The sequence below is a fragment of the Rhinolophus hipposideros genome, assembly GCF_964194185.1.
Source record: "Rhinolophus hipposideros genome assembly, chromosome: 20".
Classification (NCBI taxonomy): Eukaryota; Metazoa; Chordata; class Mammalia; order Chiroptera; family Rhinolophidae; genus Rhinolophus; species Rhinolophus hipposideros.
In genome coordinates, this window is record NC_138066.1 from 31,697,778 (window position 1) to 31,714,439 (window position 16,662).

The 16,662-nt window shown below is 56.5% G+C and overlaps 1 protein-coding gene across 2 annotated transcripts; it reads right to left on the reverse strand.

Moving 5' to 3' along the window:
* Positions 1-1,085: 1,085 nt before the first annotated feature.
* Positions 1,086-14,717, reverse strand: XYLT2 (xylosyltransferase 2). Of its 2 annotated transcripts, none has more exons than XM_081028651.1 (11): positions 14,522-14,717; positions 7,851-8,343; positions 7,397-7,572; positions 6,921-7,123; positions 6,410-6,490; positions 5,998-6,214; positions 5,736-5,912; positions 5,219-5,481; positions 4,761-4,956; positions 3,774-4,107; positions 1,086-2,259 (listed from the first exon to the last, which is right to left on the reverse strand). In XM_081028651.1, the coding sequence occupies exons 1-11, from the start codon at positions 14,654-14,656 to the stop codon at positions 1,937-1,939; spliced, it is 2,598 nt and encodes an 865-aa protein (XP_080884777.1). In that variant the 5' UTR covers positions 14,657-14,717; the 3' UTR covers positions 1,086-1,936. The 2 variants fall into 2 exon arrangements, with proteins under 2 accessions (XP_080884777.1, XP_080884776.1); XM_081028650.1 differs by having other exon boundaries at positions 5,998-6,232.
* Between the last annotated feature and the right edge of the window lie 1,945 nt (positions 14,718-16,662).

Genomic DNA, 16,662 nt, shown 5'->3' on the forward strand with positions numbered 1-16,662 from the left:
AATTTTTTTATTTGCCAAAGCGTTGATGAAAAAAAAATTCCAGAGAACCAGAGTAGTTCCCGACGTTCACTAAAATAGGAGCCCCCCAAAATAGTCATCTTAGCCCCTGAACCCGAACAGTTTTCTTGGCGTTCTTGTTAGCTCTTTCCTGGGTCCCTGACCTTAGGAGAGCAGAATGGAGTGCCAGGGACACGGAGGGCTGCTCCTTCTGAAGCCTGCTGCCACCACCTAACAGCTAGGACGTTGGGATCATCGTTTCAGTTTGCTGATGTGCTGAATGAAGAGAAGTCTCTGTCTCAAAGGGTGGTGAGGATTAAAGGAGATACTGCATGCAGGGTCAGCTCAGCAGCGAAACAGAAAACCCCAATGCTGTTATTGGTGGTCAAGGGTGCCCTCTCCTGGCAACTAGGAAAACTTGACATGTAGCAGCATGGACAGGAACTGAGCCCTTTGTTCTGCAAGCTGAGTTGACCAGGCCAACGTGACTGGCTGATTAAGGTTTGAGAACCCTTCACACCCAGTAAGGTGTGAAGGACTGACACGGAGCCGTAGCTCACAATGGCAGGAGAGTCAGAGGGGAAAGGGAGTGGCCAGGGAGCCAAGCCACTGAGGCGCCTGCCCCTAAAGGGACAAGCTCCAAAGGTCACCAGCAGACTGTGGCTGGGATCACCTCCCTTCTTGAGAGTGCTCCACGACTCAGGCATGGGCGGCAAGCACAGTGAGGAGGGTTTCTGGGATGGGCCCTGGGGAACTCCAAAGGCAGAGCAGTTAACAGCTGCCTTAGCCTGGCAGCAGGGGAGGAAGTGCTGGGTCAGGACTCTCAAGAACTGAACTGGTTCTCCTGCTGGCCTAATGGGTGGCAATGAAGTCTCTGAGTCTCTCTGGGCCTCTTTGCCCCGTAGAAAAAGACAGAGCTGGATTAGATACGTTCTACCATCCCTTCTGGTTCTTGGATGGATTCTAAACTGATGCCTCTCTTGGGAATGAGACCCCCACCTCGTGGCTGCCAAAGTCCCAGCCAAGACTTTTAGGAGAAGGCCCAACAGGGATGGCTCCCAACACCCAGGAGGAAAAACACAGAGGCTGAGCTTAGAGAGATAGAGATGTATTTCTTCTGTTGCATATTTCAGACTTCACACTGAGCTTCAGGCACAATGCTGCTCCAAGTTCTTCTGAGAGCCCTGACAGAATCTTCTTCCCACACTGCTCAGGAGGGCTCGCCCCTGCTGCAGTTCTGGGTACCTGGGAGACTCTGCATTGGTCTCAGTAGGCCCTGGTGCCCTGCCTTTCCCATCAAGGGACAGGGTATGCTGGAAAGCCCTAGAGCCAGCCCCACCCCCTCTTCTTCGGTCCCCTGGCTACAAGAGGAGAGGCTGTCCCACTAGAGTCCTGCTCTACAGTGCTCCCCCAAATCATGTCTTCTTGGCCTCAGAGCCTGGCATGGCACTTACAGAGACTCAGCCATGAGCACCACAGGCCCAGGCTGGGGCACGAGGCCCTAGAGAGTGAGGCAGCCCCAGCCTTGTGCAGGGCAACGGCAGCTGGGCTCGTCAAGGCCCCGCTCCCCAGCGCCATGGCCCACTTCCTGGGACTGCTCTGAGCCCCTATTGCACATCTTTTGTTTCCAGTTCCTCTCCCCACCACCCATTTTCCTTTTAAAAAAAAAGAAAACAAAACTAGAGGGGAAGGTTTAGAAGAGCGGGGCGAGGAAGCTGGAGCCCTTCTCCCCACGTTGCTGCCACCCTCGGGTCCCCAGCGGAGCCAGTAGCAGTAGTAAACACCATGTCCACCTTCCCTGCCGTCTTGCGGGTTCTTGATGGCTGACGCGGGTGTGCTGCCTGGGCCCCTGGTGCTTGCCTGTGGGTGGGGGAACACCCCTCCGTTGTCTGTAAGGTGCGATTCCCCGGGTCCTCCGGAGGTGCTGGCTGGGGCCCTGCTACCTGAGTCGCCCGTCTGTTTTGACAGGCCCCAGCTCCGATTTGGGGTCGGGGAACAGAGAGCTCCAGCTGGTCAGTCTGCAGAGCTCCAGGGAGGGGCAGGTGGAGGAGCCCATGGCGCACAGTCCAGCCACGGACCAGAAGCTGCTCAGTTCCTTGTCTGTCCAGGCCTCGAGTTCAGGGCCTGTGAGCCCAGCGTGCAGCCTGGAGGCCGCCTCTGCAGGCTCTGGCTGAGGCAGGTTCAGGATGCCGCTTAGGCCCTGGAAACTCTGTTCCATATATTCGTTGTGGGGGGGCCCGGCATGCAGCCAGCTGGCATCATCTGGGGGTGCAGAGCAGGCAGTCAGCATGCCCTGCCCAACTGATCCCATAAAGGCCAAGCCCTAGTAGTCAGGTCTGGGCACCCCAGTTCCTGTCCCAACTCGACCACCGAGTTACATCTTTCTGAGTGACCTGTGATCTCAGGCTAATTGACAGAATTTTCTGTGCCTATAAAACGATTAGTTTTATATAAAATCAAGACACTAATCCCATAATTCCCCATTTGAGGATTAAGGAAAACAGTGGGTTCAAGGCACTTTAGAAAATAAGGTAACTTTCCCGTAATGGTCTGGTTTGTGTCACCCACGCCCACCTCCAGGGATTCCCAGAGCCCTCCAGTTATGGGGTCCTGCTTGCTTCGCCCAGCCTTCCTCCAAGCCTTCTGCATTTTATTCCCCTCCACCCTCTGTTCCCCTCACACACCAGACACCTGCCAACTTGTTTCCTCCGCTTAGGATACCCTTCTCTGTCCATAAAAATCCAGCTCATTCAAGGCTCTGCTCCAGTACCCGCCTGCTGTAAAGCAGGCCGTCACTCTTCCTGTCTCCTCCATCAGGCTGAGTCCTGGGAGAGCAGGGGTGCAGCTACCTGCTCTGGATTTGCCATAGCCCTCTCAGTACCCCAGCCTCCTCTGGGTTACCCCATCTGACCCACCTTCTCTGTGATAGGATGTGGCCAGAAGAAGGCAACCTCTAGCTACCTACTGAGCACCCACTGCATACCAGCCTCTTTTACCCACATATTCGGCCTGAATGTCTCCCAAGGGCTAGTTACTTACATTAGGCCCCCTTTCGGACCCTGCAGCCTACTACGCCTGTGCTTAGAGTCTGCGCCCTTAGCCTCAGCCAGGTGGCTGGAGGGCCATGTGACCTTGCCCATCCAGCCACACAATGGAGTAGGATGGCCAATCAGATTTGCTGTCCCAGGAATGTGGGACTTAAGAGACCCAGAGGCCCTCCTCAGTCTCTGTTGCACTGAGAGGGCATGTATCATGTATCGATAAGCCAGAGCCTGAGACTGACAGAAAGGACAGGATGGGGGACAACACGGCCCCAGAGAGTGAAAAAGCACCTCTGGTTCCCAGCGAGACCTTAGACATTTCCTAGGTTCTATGGGACAGAGCCCTTTCATTCTTCCACTAACTTCCCCTTTTTCATTTGAGCTAATTTAAGTGGATTTGTGTTCCACGCACCCAGAAGGTATCCAATAGTTGTATTACTCCTACTTTACATGTAATAAAACTGAGGCTCAGGAAGGTCAAGTAACTTGCCAAGGATAACACCCAATGAAAGCATCAGAGCTACGTTCCAAAGCCAAGTGTGCCCTGCTTCCCTTTCTACCATACCACAATGCAGGGCCCTGGGACGCTAAGGGGTCGACAATCAAGTTCCCAACCTCCCCCTTCTCCTGCTCTAGGGGTCGGGGTCGGCTCTGATGGTCAGCTTCTTGGGGTCACCTGCCTGCCAAATCCCATTCTGTCTGGCTTCTGGGCATCAATTGGGAACGAGATCTTACCTTTCCTGAGAGGTAGTTTGCGGTTGAAGGTCAAGGGCAGCACGAGGAAGCGGGTCTCACCCAGGGGTTCCCAGAACTGAAGCAATCGAACAGTCCAGGCCCCCGGTCGCAGGGGCCGGCTCAGTGGGGGCTTGTACTGCGTGACCTCAGTTTCCGCGTCTACCACGATGTCATACGAGGTGGCCACCACATAGGTGGGATCAATCCACACCACGGTGGCTGTGAGGTTGGGGCCCCGGGCCCAGCGCTGCATGGCCACAGGCTCATCCAGTGGCCCCAGCAGCCCCCCAAAGTTCCGGAAAAGACGCTCTTTGGGGTCCCACTCTGTGCCAACCTGTAGGAAGGGAGGTAGCTGGGCAGGAACCTGGGGGGAAGTCCCTCCACCCTGATGCTGCCTCCAACTCACTGTGCGACCTTGAGCTAGTCAGTCTTCTTCTGGGCCTCAGTTTCCCCATGTGCAAAATGAAGGGCTCAGACTGGGATCTCTTTAATATTTGTCCCAGCCCTGAGATTCATTCTAGCCTTCCGTTTGACCTGCTCTGTAGCGGTGGGGGCAGGAAGGCAGAGATGAGGTTCAAAATCCTGCCCAGAGACCATCCCCAAACAAAGTCAAGGCCTCTGAGAAAGAGACCGAGGAGAAACTCAAAATCCTAACCTAGGTCCTGAATGGAATGTCCAAGTCCCTCTAGACTATCCCTGTAGTTTAGAAGCCGGGGTTGCTTTGTAGTGGAACTACAGTCCCTTCCCTGCTCACTGCATGTCCTGTGTGCACCCCAAGTGAGAGGTGCTCCTCCATGTGTGCCTGTGGGGTGACACAGGCATGTACACAGGGCATCGCCAAGGCTGCCGTCACTGGGAAAGAAGAGCCCATGAATCCAGTCCTTAAAGGCCTAACCCAGTCCTTACCCCTCCCTTAGTGACCCTTTCTTCCCACTACCCTGAGTCTTGCTGGGGATCAGGAGAAAGCAAGGGGAGGGCCTGTCCCACCTCCAAACTCTGGAGCCGGCTGGCCTGGTCACTGCGCCCCAACAGCTTCAGGGACCCCTGGGGCATCAACCACATCTCAAGCGTCTCTGTCGGCCCCTGGGCTGAGGGCTGCACCGCCTGCGTCACCAGGTAGCCCTGGAAATGGTCGTCATAGAAATACAGGTGCACGCTGGACGGCAAGCCCCTGGGCTCAAACCTAAGGTTCCAGCAGGGAGAAAGGGAGATGCCATCAGCACACCCAACTTGGGCTGGAATCCCCGGGAGGGGTCTCTGGGGAGTCCCATCCCCAAATCTCACACCCACAGCACCTACGTGCCTGGCTCTTACTGTCTGTTTTATTTGCATTCCCCCCTGCCTCTGACTGGGGGCTCCCTGGGGGCAGGGGCTGTCTCTTTCTGATGGCACCCCCACCATCACCACACCCTGAGGGCCTGCAATATGTCAGAAGGAGGTCTCACCTGCAGAGTGGGGTGGCTGGCGGAGACGCAGTAGTGGAGACGTGGCGCAGGCTGAGGCGGGCAAAGGCGGTGTAAGCAGTGAGCGTGACATCACTGAGCCCACTGGGGCCATCGGCCACGTCATAGGTGTTCTCCCAGTAGGCCTTGAGGGCTGGCGTGCTAGGAGGGTAGCTGCCATAAAGGTGGAAGTCCAGGATTTCCAGAACCTCCTGGTTCACAGTTGACTCAAACTTCCGGGCGAAGAAGGTAGGTCTGGAGACTTGCTGGAGAGGGAGAGGCCAGGAGAATGAAGAGATCTGGAGGTCCCAGAGAGCACGGCAGGGAGAGGCCCCTCCCAGCACTGCCCACAGAGCAGTCTCCAGGGCTTTTCTTGGTGCCACTGCAGCCCGAGAGCCCTGCGGGCTGCTCCAGGCGAAGGCCCCGGATTCTCTGACCCACCCTGAATCCTTTACTGACTCATGAAAGGCCAGGGCGAGGCCCTAGCCAGGGGCAGCGACGGGGGGTCATGGGGAAGCACCTGCAACCGTAGGAAGTCCTGCGGCTTGAAGTCGTTGGGGGAGCAGCCGCACCAGTCCACGATATGCTTGTACTGGCACTTGCAGCCCAGCTTGCGGTTCCAGTTGGTGACCCGAAGGTTGTTGTCCACGAGGCTCTCGCAGGCAGGGCTGTTCTCCAGCACCGTATGGAAGAAGGACTGCAGGTGGCAGGGCAGGGTGGAGGGTGAGCCATGGGCACCCCAGCATGCCCTTGCCCGGCCCGGTGAGGGCCTGCTCACCCACCTCGGCCGGGAGCAGCGTGTAGGTGTAGAACTGGCGCAGCTGAGCCACGAGCGGGTCATCTGTGTAGACAACATACTCCACGAAGCTGCGCGTCAGCACAAACCAGTCGGAGCCGCCGTCCACCACGATGCCTGCCGGGATCTGCCGCTCGCCGAGGCGCCACATGTGCGAGTCACACTCATGGAAGAGCCGGTCCAGGCCCTGTTTCTTGATGAACCTGTGGGGAGCAGACCAGCTACGGCTGAGGGTCATGCAGGGTGGGGTCCCGGCTCTCCCATCTGCATAGGAACCAGCTCTCCTCTCTCTGTGACTGGTCTGGACACTTCATTTCCAGGGCTGGGGCCTGGAGCCCCTGTGTGGGAGGGGTTGTGATGAGACCCCAGGGTCTGGGCCTCCTACCCCACCCCCTCACCTGGAGTTGTCCCTGCCATGCGACTTGAGGAAATTTTTGTCCCGGTTCTTGGACAGGAAAGCCACCAGCTCTTCATTGGTCCTGGAGAGGGAATGGGGTGTGGGTAGCGTGCGTGAGGGGTTGCTCAGTCACTGGCCCAGAGTGGACTCCCTCTAGCACACTTCGCCTCACCCTTTGGCCTCCTGGCTTCCTGGTTTGTGCTCTGGAGGGGTGGACACCTGAGGCCCCTGAGGAAGACCAGCCCCTCCTCCTCCACCTCTTGCTGTCCGACCCAGCGTCCCCATACACACCTCTGGCTCCTCCTCCTCCCTGGCTCTTTCACTCTCAATCCTCACATCATCTTTCACCAACTCCTCCCCTAAAACATGGCTGGGGCCAAGGGACCATGTCTGGGCTGTGTGGATCCCAGAGTGAGGCCTTCGGGAGAGGAAGGAGTCTATGAGGACCCTGCAAACCCCAGTGCTTAGATGGGCCCCCTGCCATCTGGAGGGTTCGGAGCCCCACCCCACACCTGGTTGGGTAGTCGGTGGCACTGAGGTTGATGAAGAAGTCCCAGGCCCAGCCAGGCACCTCCAGCAGGTCCCTCATGCTCCGAAGATACATCCTCAGCAGGCTGGCCCCGCCCCAGATGGTGACCATGCGCCAGGGTGTCACCCGCACATTGTCATACTGCCGGGCTAGCTCCACTACCTCCCGGTGCAGGTAGTTGGAGCGCTGGGGGGAGGGGGCAGAGGAGGAGATACTCAGTAGCCAAAGGTGGACCCTCAGCATTACAACCTCCCACCCCACCCCAAACATGGGACAAAGTACAAGTGACATGGAATGGAGAGAGCACAGGGCACGGCCATGTCACCTGTGCTGGCTGCTCCCCCATTCTAGGCCTGTTTCCCTATCTCGGGGCCATCTGAGCAGGTCAGAAACCCTGCCTGTCTGTGGCCTTCTGGGCTTCTGCTTACTCAGACCCCCTTGGTCTCCCCATGACAGTACCTTGTCCACGTGGATATAAAAGAAGTGCTGCTCATGGTAGACGGCCTTGATGAGACGCTTCAGCTGGCGGATGGCACGGCCATGAACCACCAGCATGTAGGCGATTCGTACTGGGGGGCCATCCACGGGCTGCTGGGCCCGGACCTCGTCCCACTGGATGCCGGGGCTCATCTTCCCTGAGAATGGAAAATGGGCATCAGGGAGGTCCCTCCCCAGGTCAAAGGGTGAAGGTCAGATGCGAAGAGGGGGCTGCCTGCCTTCCAAAGGAAGAATCCCAGACTTGGAGCCCAACCCTCCTGGCTCCCAGCTCTACCTCTGCCACTTAGTGCACTTGTCATCAACCAGGCAAGGGAGGTGGGCCCCTCTGAGTTTTCTTCCTCTGAGAAATGGGTGGTGGGATCCCTGCATGTCACCTCTTGGGACTGCCACCTCGCCACCCATGCCTGTCTCTTACCAGCCAGCTGGCAGTGCCTGGGCACCACCTTGGGCATGAGGCTCCCGGCCTGGTGCAGGCATACCACGTTGGCGATCTCCTGCTGGCACTGCTTGGAGCTGGCCCGGGCCAGTGCAGATAGCGCGTCCTTGCCCACAATCTCGCACTTGGGGGTGAAGGCATTGTCCGTGGGCTGGGGGGCGCCCTCCACACTCCCTGTGTCACCATGTGGTGGGAAGCCAGCCGCCCCAACCAGTGCCTCCCCGGCTGCCGCCCCACTCAGGTTCTGGCGGCTGGGGGCGTCTGGGGGTGGGGCGGGTGGGACCCGCCTGCTGGCTCTGTGTCGGCTGGTTACTGCCCGCACCACCTTGGCCACGGGCACGCCTGGGCTCTCAGCACGGCCCCGCCAGCGCCCATGCCTTCTGCTGGCGCTGCCCCGCCGTCCAGCCGAACTATCTGTGTCCTTGGAGCCCTCGCCCGGGTCCAGCGGCCGTGGCTTCCTCTGCCTTCCTTTCTGTAAAAGACAGGCAGACACAGGTCACTGGGACAGTCACTTTCCTCCTGCTCTTGAGCCCCTGCCACCCTTTACCTAGAGAAGTTCTGTTCACCTGAGGACTCTGCACAAACAGTATACCTGCTGGGAGTTCTCCCCGACCATCTGGCTGAGAAGCACTGTCCTCCCTCCATGGCACCGTCACACCCACATTCCCCTATTAATTATACAGATCGCGGGGCACTGTCTCCTTTGTGTTTTGGACTCAGTACCAAATTGTTTTCAGCAGATGTGAAAAATGAATGTCCACGTGTCACAAGAGAAGGGTACGGAGACCCTGCAGAGGACACAAGAGTGTCCATCCAGCACTCCCACCCCACCCTGGTTGGGAAGAGACAGAAGGAAAGCATTCTGCCACCCACAGCATGTTTCCATGTGGCAGCACAAAGGAGAGAAGCCACAAAGGAGAGAAGGGGACTTGTCTGCTGGGATGGATAGAGGTGAAACCTGAGGTGAAACCTGAGAACCCAATATTGGTTGGGTGCTCTGGGGAGCCAAGAGCAAGACAGATTTTCAGTGGGGGTAACACCTGTGGATGATGGGGTACAGGAGTCAGCAGGCAGCTTTCAGACTGCCAAGCAGGCCTGTGCAAGGAGAGGAGGGAGGAAGAGTTACAGATGACAGTACAACTCGGGGACAGCGTCAGCCAACTAATGGAGACTCCAGTGCAAAGATGGCCTGTAGACGTGAGCCCTGGTACCACGGCCACACAAGCACTGGCTGGGCTGCCCTAGAAGGCTGGGGCAGAGCCTGAAGGCACCAGCAGCTGAAGGCTGGCAGCTAACCACTTATCAAAGCAGGTTCTCTCGAAGGGAAATGTGGGCCTTCACAGCTGCCACACCCTGCACCCTGGTTCCTGCTGCCTCTTGTCAAACACTGGCACTTCCCAAGGTGGCCAGGTCACACTTAAAAGGCATGTATACCCACCCTCTTCCCCAGCTCTCTCAGTCCTCCTCCCTTGACCCCCCTTCCCTGCCTGACCGAATCCCATCAAGATCTAGCTCCAAGTCCCCTCATGGGAAGCCACTCCATTTGCCCCAGAGTGGGAAGGTCCTTTAGCAGACTGAGCTCCTGGGGGTGAGACTGTCACGTCAGGCCTATCTGCCCAGTGCCCAGTGGAGTAGCTGGCACACGGGATGTCTGATTGGTGTCTGGTAGACGAGACGTGGAAGGGACAGAGGAGCACGTGGCCCTTATGTGACTACTCTGGAGTCCCCAGGGCTCCACGCCTAGCACGGCCGCTCCCCCGCAGTCACCTGCCTTCTCTGAGCATGTTCCCTCAGCTGTAAAATACAGGAGGGAAGGTGTCACATGAGGAAATGCAGGTAGAAAGAGCGGTCGCTGTCAGCGGTTCCCGTTCATTTCTCGCCATTCTCGTACACCCACTCCACAAGGGCCACAAGTTCTTTCTGGCCTGGCCTTTCAGCAGCAGGACGGCCCGGACCTCAGCCTCTTCTTGAAGCACCCTCCTCACCTAGTTTCCAGGATTCCCTCCCGCTGTTTCCACTGCTTTGTGTCCACTCATCAGCATTTTTGGTTAAGCCTTCCTCATCTCCTAAGGCTACCCTGAGCCTTGCCTTGTTCCTAGCTCTATAGGTGATCGGCTTCAGTCTCTAACTCCACCCGCTCCCAGGTTTCTCCGTCTGGCCGGGATTGCTCCCTTGAGCTTTCAAGTGTTGAACCGCCTGCCCCCTTGACATCTCCCTTGCTAGCCCTCTCAAGCCCACAAGTCCAAAAGTGAACTCCTGGCTTTCCTCCCTAACCTGCTCCCACGTCAGTCCTCACCATCGCAGCCAATGGCAACTCGATCCTTCACGCTGCTTGGGCCAAAACCTTTTGGGAGTCATCTTTTGACTCATTCCCTCACATCCCACATTCAATCCATCATCAGGAAATCCTGTTGGAGTTACCTTCAAACTACAACCAGAATTGGATACTTCCCACCGCCTCCATCACTGTCACCCCTGCCTGTCCCCTGCACCTGGAATGCTCTTCCCCAGATGTCCCTACAGCTCATTCTTGACTCCTTCAATTTGGTGCTCAGATGGCATCTTCTCAATGAGGCTCACCGTGACACTGCATTTAAAACTCCAGCCCTCCCTCATCCGCTGCTTTAATTTCCCCATAGCACTTAATGCCATCTCTCATCCTACACTGTATTTAGATTGTGTTATTCTGTGTCTCTCCCCTTACAAGAATGTAAGCTCCATGAGGACAGGGCTTTTTGGTTTTTCAGGGTTTTTTTTTTTTTTTTTTTAAGTTTTGATAGTAGTTTGAGACAAAACTGAAGACAATTGCTGAGAAGCAAGATCTCAAATGCTCCAGAGTTTTGTTGTTTTCTTCACTGATATATTCCAAGAGCCCAGAAGAATGTCTGACAATGGTAGACATTCAATAAGTACTTGTTGAATGAATGAATGAATGAATGAATGAATATAAAGCTCTTGGCATAGGCTCAGCATTCAATAAATGCTGCCATCCCTATTCTTATTACTGGAAGGGGAGTAGGAACCAGTCAAATGTGAAATCAGGAGAGGGCCTAAGGCCCTCAGACACTTCGGACTCTGTTGGGTTGAGTTTTCTCTGTCCCTCACCTCCCTAGGAACTTCCTTCACTTTCTCTCCCGTCAGAATGCGGCAGGCACCTCACGTCAGGCTGTCAGCCACCGTAGGGCCATAGCCCCACCCCTCCACCCTAGCACCCATGCCCTCTGTGCCTGGCACCCAGCCACCCCTCTGATCTCTTGAGAGACATCCAGGGAAGCTGGGCGTGTCTATCCCCATTTGAGAAGAGACACCTGCAATAGGGAGGGCAGGGTGGGGAGGAGGCAGCAGACTCTATTCTGTGCCCATGTTGGAGAGGGCGCTCTGGACTGGGCAGCTCCCAGGAAAGGTGAATGTAGCTCCACTGGTAATGTCTGATCTGGCCACACAGCCAGCAGAGAAAGACATTCCCAAGCTTCAGTGGGTAGAGATGGCGGAGGAGCCGTGGGCTTTCAGGTGGAAGCCAGTATAAGTGAGTCAGGAAGCTGGTCAGGAGGGCAGGGTCTGGGGCACAGGGCCAGGCTGGCTGCGGTGGGGGACAGGATGTGGGAGGAGACAGGCCTGTTGGTGCCCTGCACTGCAGCAGAGAGCTGGCTGACCCTGAGAAGGACAATCCCAGAGGAGGCTGGGGAACCAGGAGGCAGCAGTGAGGAATGGGTGATGGGGGAGGGTCCTTGGTGGGCAGCCAGCCCTCAGCCCCGCCCCCTCCCAGGTATGTTCATATGGGCAAAGGAGAGCCCCACGTTTGTGCCCCTGGAGGAGCTGCCCTCAGTAGTCCCTGAGGTCAGGATCCCCTCTGATTACTGAGGGTGAGGACTGGCCCTCTGACCTCTGGTCTGGATGTGCCTCCGAGGTCCCCTCCTCCCCACTGAGGAGGCATTTGAAGTCCTATGTCATTTCTGGCTCTGCAGCTCCTCCGAGGAGTCCTCTGAGCCGAGGAGACAGAACACAGAACCACACCCCACCTCCTTTGGACTTCTCAGACTGCCTTTAAAGTAAACGGTGAGACGGTGCTTGTGAAAGCTTTGAAAATGATAGAGTGGCTCTCTGGATGTTAATGATCATCCCTGGTCTCCACTCCAGCCCCCGCCAGATGGGTAGAGTGCATCTTAAATGTATCTCTGATCCCATCACTACATAAGCCCCTTAGGTAATCTCCCACTGCACTTCGAATAAAACCCTCGCCCCTCACTGTGGATCTAGGATGTGCCTTGGACTAACTCTTGAACCTTTTTCCAGGGAACACACAACACCCTCCTTTCCGTTCCTCAAAGGTATCCCGCTGAGCCCATTCTCCTCAGGGCCTTCTGCCCAAATTCTGCCCACCTCTCCCCCAGGCGGGCTGGCTCCTTCAGCTCACACACTACTTCCTGCAGAAGCCTTCACCGACCACCTGACTTAAACCAGACCCCTTGTAACTCTACTGAGTTTCCTTTACACTGTCTCTCCCTGCAGACTGCCTGCCCATGAGGGTGGAGACCCTATTTTATTTCCTTCTGTATCCCCAGTATTAGCACAGTGCCTGGTACCAAGTAGGACTTAATAAACGTGTTGACTGAACGAATGCATCTCTATTCCCAATGTGTAGTGCTGAGACGATAATACGAATCATTTACTGACAGCTTAGCATGTGCCAGGAGTTCCTGCAAGTAGTTCTCAGTCATCATTTTCGTTTAATCTTTACAATCACCCAACAAGAGAGGTGCTATTATTGTCCCCGCCATGAGGGGGGATACTGAAGAGGACACAGAAAGCAGTCAGGTGATTTGGCAGTGGTCACACTGCTACTTAGTAGCAGTGCCAGAATAGGACATGAAGGTGAAGTGGGGCGGTCCAACTTCAGCACCCACCTTCCTAAGCCCTGTTCTGCTGCCTAGCAACCCTGAGGTCTGGTGAGGTGGCTGCTGAGGTGGTCTAAGCACTGATGGCTGCTTGCATTACACAATCTTTAGGTCATCAGGGATTATTTTCCATTCCAGTCCAGGGATTCCCCTATCAGCTTCTGTCAGGAGGAAGTGGGAAGATGGGATCCCAACCACTCTGCTGCCCCAGTTCTCCACCCCAGGCTGTGGGCAGGGACCTTGAAGCCTGGACAATCTCTCTGCCCATCCGGAGTCCAGGGCCATTTGTTTCTCAGAAGTCTCAAATGTTTTGCCATGCCCCTCCCCAGAGGTCACTAGCCTCTGCTCACATACTCCAGGGTCGTACTCCCTAACTGCTTTGGCAGCCCATGACATCTTAGACTGTCTCATCTGCCCAAAGAGTCTTCTTACACTGAACCCGAAGCACTCTCTCCCTCCTCCTTATTGGTCCACGCAGACCGAGCTCACTCCCTTCAGATGTCACAGAGCCATCCTCTCACACCCCCACCCTCAGCTCCTTTAGGAGTTATGGTCTCACGTGACTATGTTCCAGCTCCCCTCATCACCCTAGCCTCTTGGTTCTCCCAAAAAAGGCAAGGGCAGCTCTCCCAGTCTCCACACCAGGCCTTCCAGACTGCCTAGACGCAGGAAGGGGAAGTGGGCATTAGGGTTCCCTTGGCCTTCACCCTGCCAGGTGGAGAGCCGGGAGGATACCACAAGCAAATCATCTGACTCAGAACCCTAGAGGCACCAGAACCCAGGACGTGGGGTGGGCGCAGGGAAGCCCTGCCTCTGGCCCACAGCTAGGGCCAGGGTTTGGCCTATCCTTCCCCACTTTCCAGGATGGCCTCAGACCCCACTGGACCCTTCCTGACCACACTGGGGAGGACATATCTGGGCCTCCATCTGAATCCTCGATCAGCCAAGAGTGACTAAGACTCTCAGGGGCAGGTACCTGGGGACTGAGCAGGACGGGTCCGCCCCAGCTCCAGGGCCTGGGGCTCTGCTAAACCAGCTGCTGCTGTCCCCATTCCCTTAGAGTCAGAGGGGGACCCTCTCTCCAATTTCCTAATGTTCTGAGGCCAACTCACCCACTTACTTCCCCTTACCATCTCCTCTTGAAGACCCACGCAGGTTCTTCGGACACCTGGAGCGGCTTGGCTGAGGAAGCCCCGCCTCAGGGACACTCCAGGTTTTTCCCTCGGGGTCACTCCCTGTTCCCTCAGTTGGCGGACTGTGTTCCACCCCCGAGGCTCCACTTCCCTCCCCCGGCTGCTGCCGGTCAGGAGCAGCTGGACGCAGACGCCCGGGGTCCCTCCGCCCACAGAGCGCACACCCCCGCCCCCTCCCAACTTCAGAAAGTTTGGCCTGGGGCTCCCCTCCCCGCAGCAGGTTCAGGCCCAGCCCCACCTCCTGGCCCCGCTCTCCGCGCCTGACCTTCATTGCTCCCCGAGCCGGAGACCACCCCACCGAGAGCAGCTTCTGCTGCTCCGGCCCCTGCCCGCCCGCGGCCCGGGCCTCCGGGTCACGCACCGGCCCCGCGCGCAGTCCCCGAGACTCGTCTGGGAAGAAGGGGCGCCAGGGCTCGGACGCCCAGCTCCAAGAGGCTGCCCGCGCCCGGCAAGCACGCGGCCCACGCCCCACTTCCCCAGCTTGGGCCGCCCGCAGCCCCACCAGGACCCCGCGCGCCCCCGTGACCGGCCTGCCCGCCTGCTCGCCCAGCCGTCAGAGCACCTCGCCCGGCTCTTCCTCCTCCAGGCCGCTGAAGCTCCACACGACCAGGCCCTGCAGCAGCAGGATGGCCAGCGCTGTGGCGATCGCCAGTTTGTAGCGCCGCACCAGCTTCTGCACCCGCGCGCTCGCCACCATCTTCCTGCCCTGGACGCGGGGCGCGCGCCCAGCCCTGCAACCCGGCCGCGGGCGCGCGCAGGGGCGCGGGCCGAGTCGGCTCCCCCCACGGGAGGCGGGCCGGGCGCGCGCGGGGCCGGGGGCGGGGCCGGGGCGGGGCCGGGGCGGGGCCCAGGGGCCTGAATCGCCGCGCCCCGCAGGCCCGGGGCGGGGCCTAGATGCTCCGAGCCGCCCGCGGGGAGGCGGTGGGCGTGGGGCGAGGCGGCGGCCGCCGGTGCCCGGACCGTTCCCGGCAGCGCCTACCCTGTCTCGGCCGGTACCCCAGCTTCCGCGTGTGCTCAGCTCCTCCTGGACGGCAAACACCTGGCTCCACCGTGCGGTGAGGTCTGCGGCCTGACCTCTCTCCTGCCCACCGCCTGGTGTTTGGGGTGGGGGGAGGAACTCAGCCCCTCGCGGAGAAGCCCTCGGCCCCAAGGGTGCACAGAGAATGCCAGAGCTCCCAGAGACGCCGATTTGGGAGAGACTGTGGAAGTGCCACAGCCCCTGCTTTTGTCGCGACTCTGGAGACAACACCTATGGGGCAAAGTCTAACCCTTTTGACTGGCCGCAGAGGCCTCACAGAGCCTCATTTCCTTTCTCCTAGTTCCTCTCACGTAAGGATCCTCTCAGGTCCCTGTTAGAGCAGTGGTTGTCAAATTCCAGGATGCGTCAGAATCACCTGGAAGACTTTATAAAACATTGCTGGATTCCACCCCAGAGATTTTGCTTTGGTAGGTTGGGAGTGGGGCCTGAGAATTAGAATTTTCGGCAAGTACCCAGGTACATATATATATATATATATATATATATATATATATATATATATATATATATATATATATTTATTTATTTTAAAGATTTATTGGGGAATATTGGGGAACAATTTGTATCTCCAGGGCTCATCAAGGTATTGTTGATGCTGCTTTTCTAGGACCACACTTGGCGATCCACTCGACCTTTGCATATGCTATTCCCTTTGCCAAGTCCTAGCAGGTGTTCCCACCCCTACCCATCCACTCCCCCATGTCCTCCAACCGCCATCCCCCTGCCTTCCCTATTAATGGCATTCTCCTTAAGTGCTTCCCCAGTGTTCAGCAGAGCACTGATCACGTATCTCGTTGTGATTTCCCCAGGATCATGCCTTATTCACTGTTGAATCCTTAGCCTGGCATTGGGCACCCAGCAATGCTCAATAAATGTTCTGAAAGAAAGGGCAGGTGAAGTCCAACTTCCTGTGTAATCAGCTGACCCCAACAATTTTTGAGAACCTGTCATGTTCAAGTTCAGCACAGACAAGATCTGAACACCTGCAGCCCTCCCCTGAATCTGGCAGGTACATGGAGAGAGGCAGGAGGAGAAGAAGGAAAGCAGTGCCCACCAAAAGCAAGGTACACAGACAGCCAGGGGAATCCAAGCTGCCTGAGAAGGAAGTAATAAAAAGCAACACCAAGATTGAAGATTTAAAATGAAGACTTTAAGAACCACTACAGAGAGGTCGGGGTGGGGGTTGGGAGAATGGTTTTAAAAAAAAGGTTTGCAAACAATGATAAAGGGGCTTGGAAGTTGCCAGGAGAACGAATTCTAACCTGTGATGAGTACAGGAGATCCAGTTATTTGCTGGCACTTAAATAAAACCTCTAATGTCTCCTGCCCCTTTGGTATTTGTAATCATTCCATTCGTCAGTTTTTGTTAAATGGGAGGATTGTAAACAATGTTTCAGACGACAGTTTGGCTACTTAAGAGAACCTACTGCTTCAGGGATTTTGGAAAATATCAGTTGACATGCCAGCAATTGATATGTTAATTAAATATCGATCTTCTGTGCTCATTAAATCAAGTCTCCTAGGGACCTCTACCTGCCAATACCCCCGCCCCCATGAAAATAGCTTTGTTTCCCACTGATTATATAAATAACATATACTCATTATGTAACATTTAAGACAGAAAAAAATATTAAAAAGTAAGTCACCTGCAATCCCACCCCATG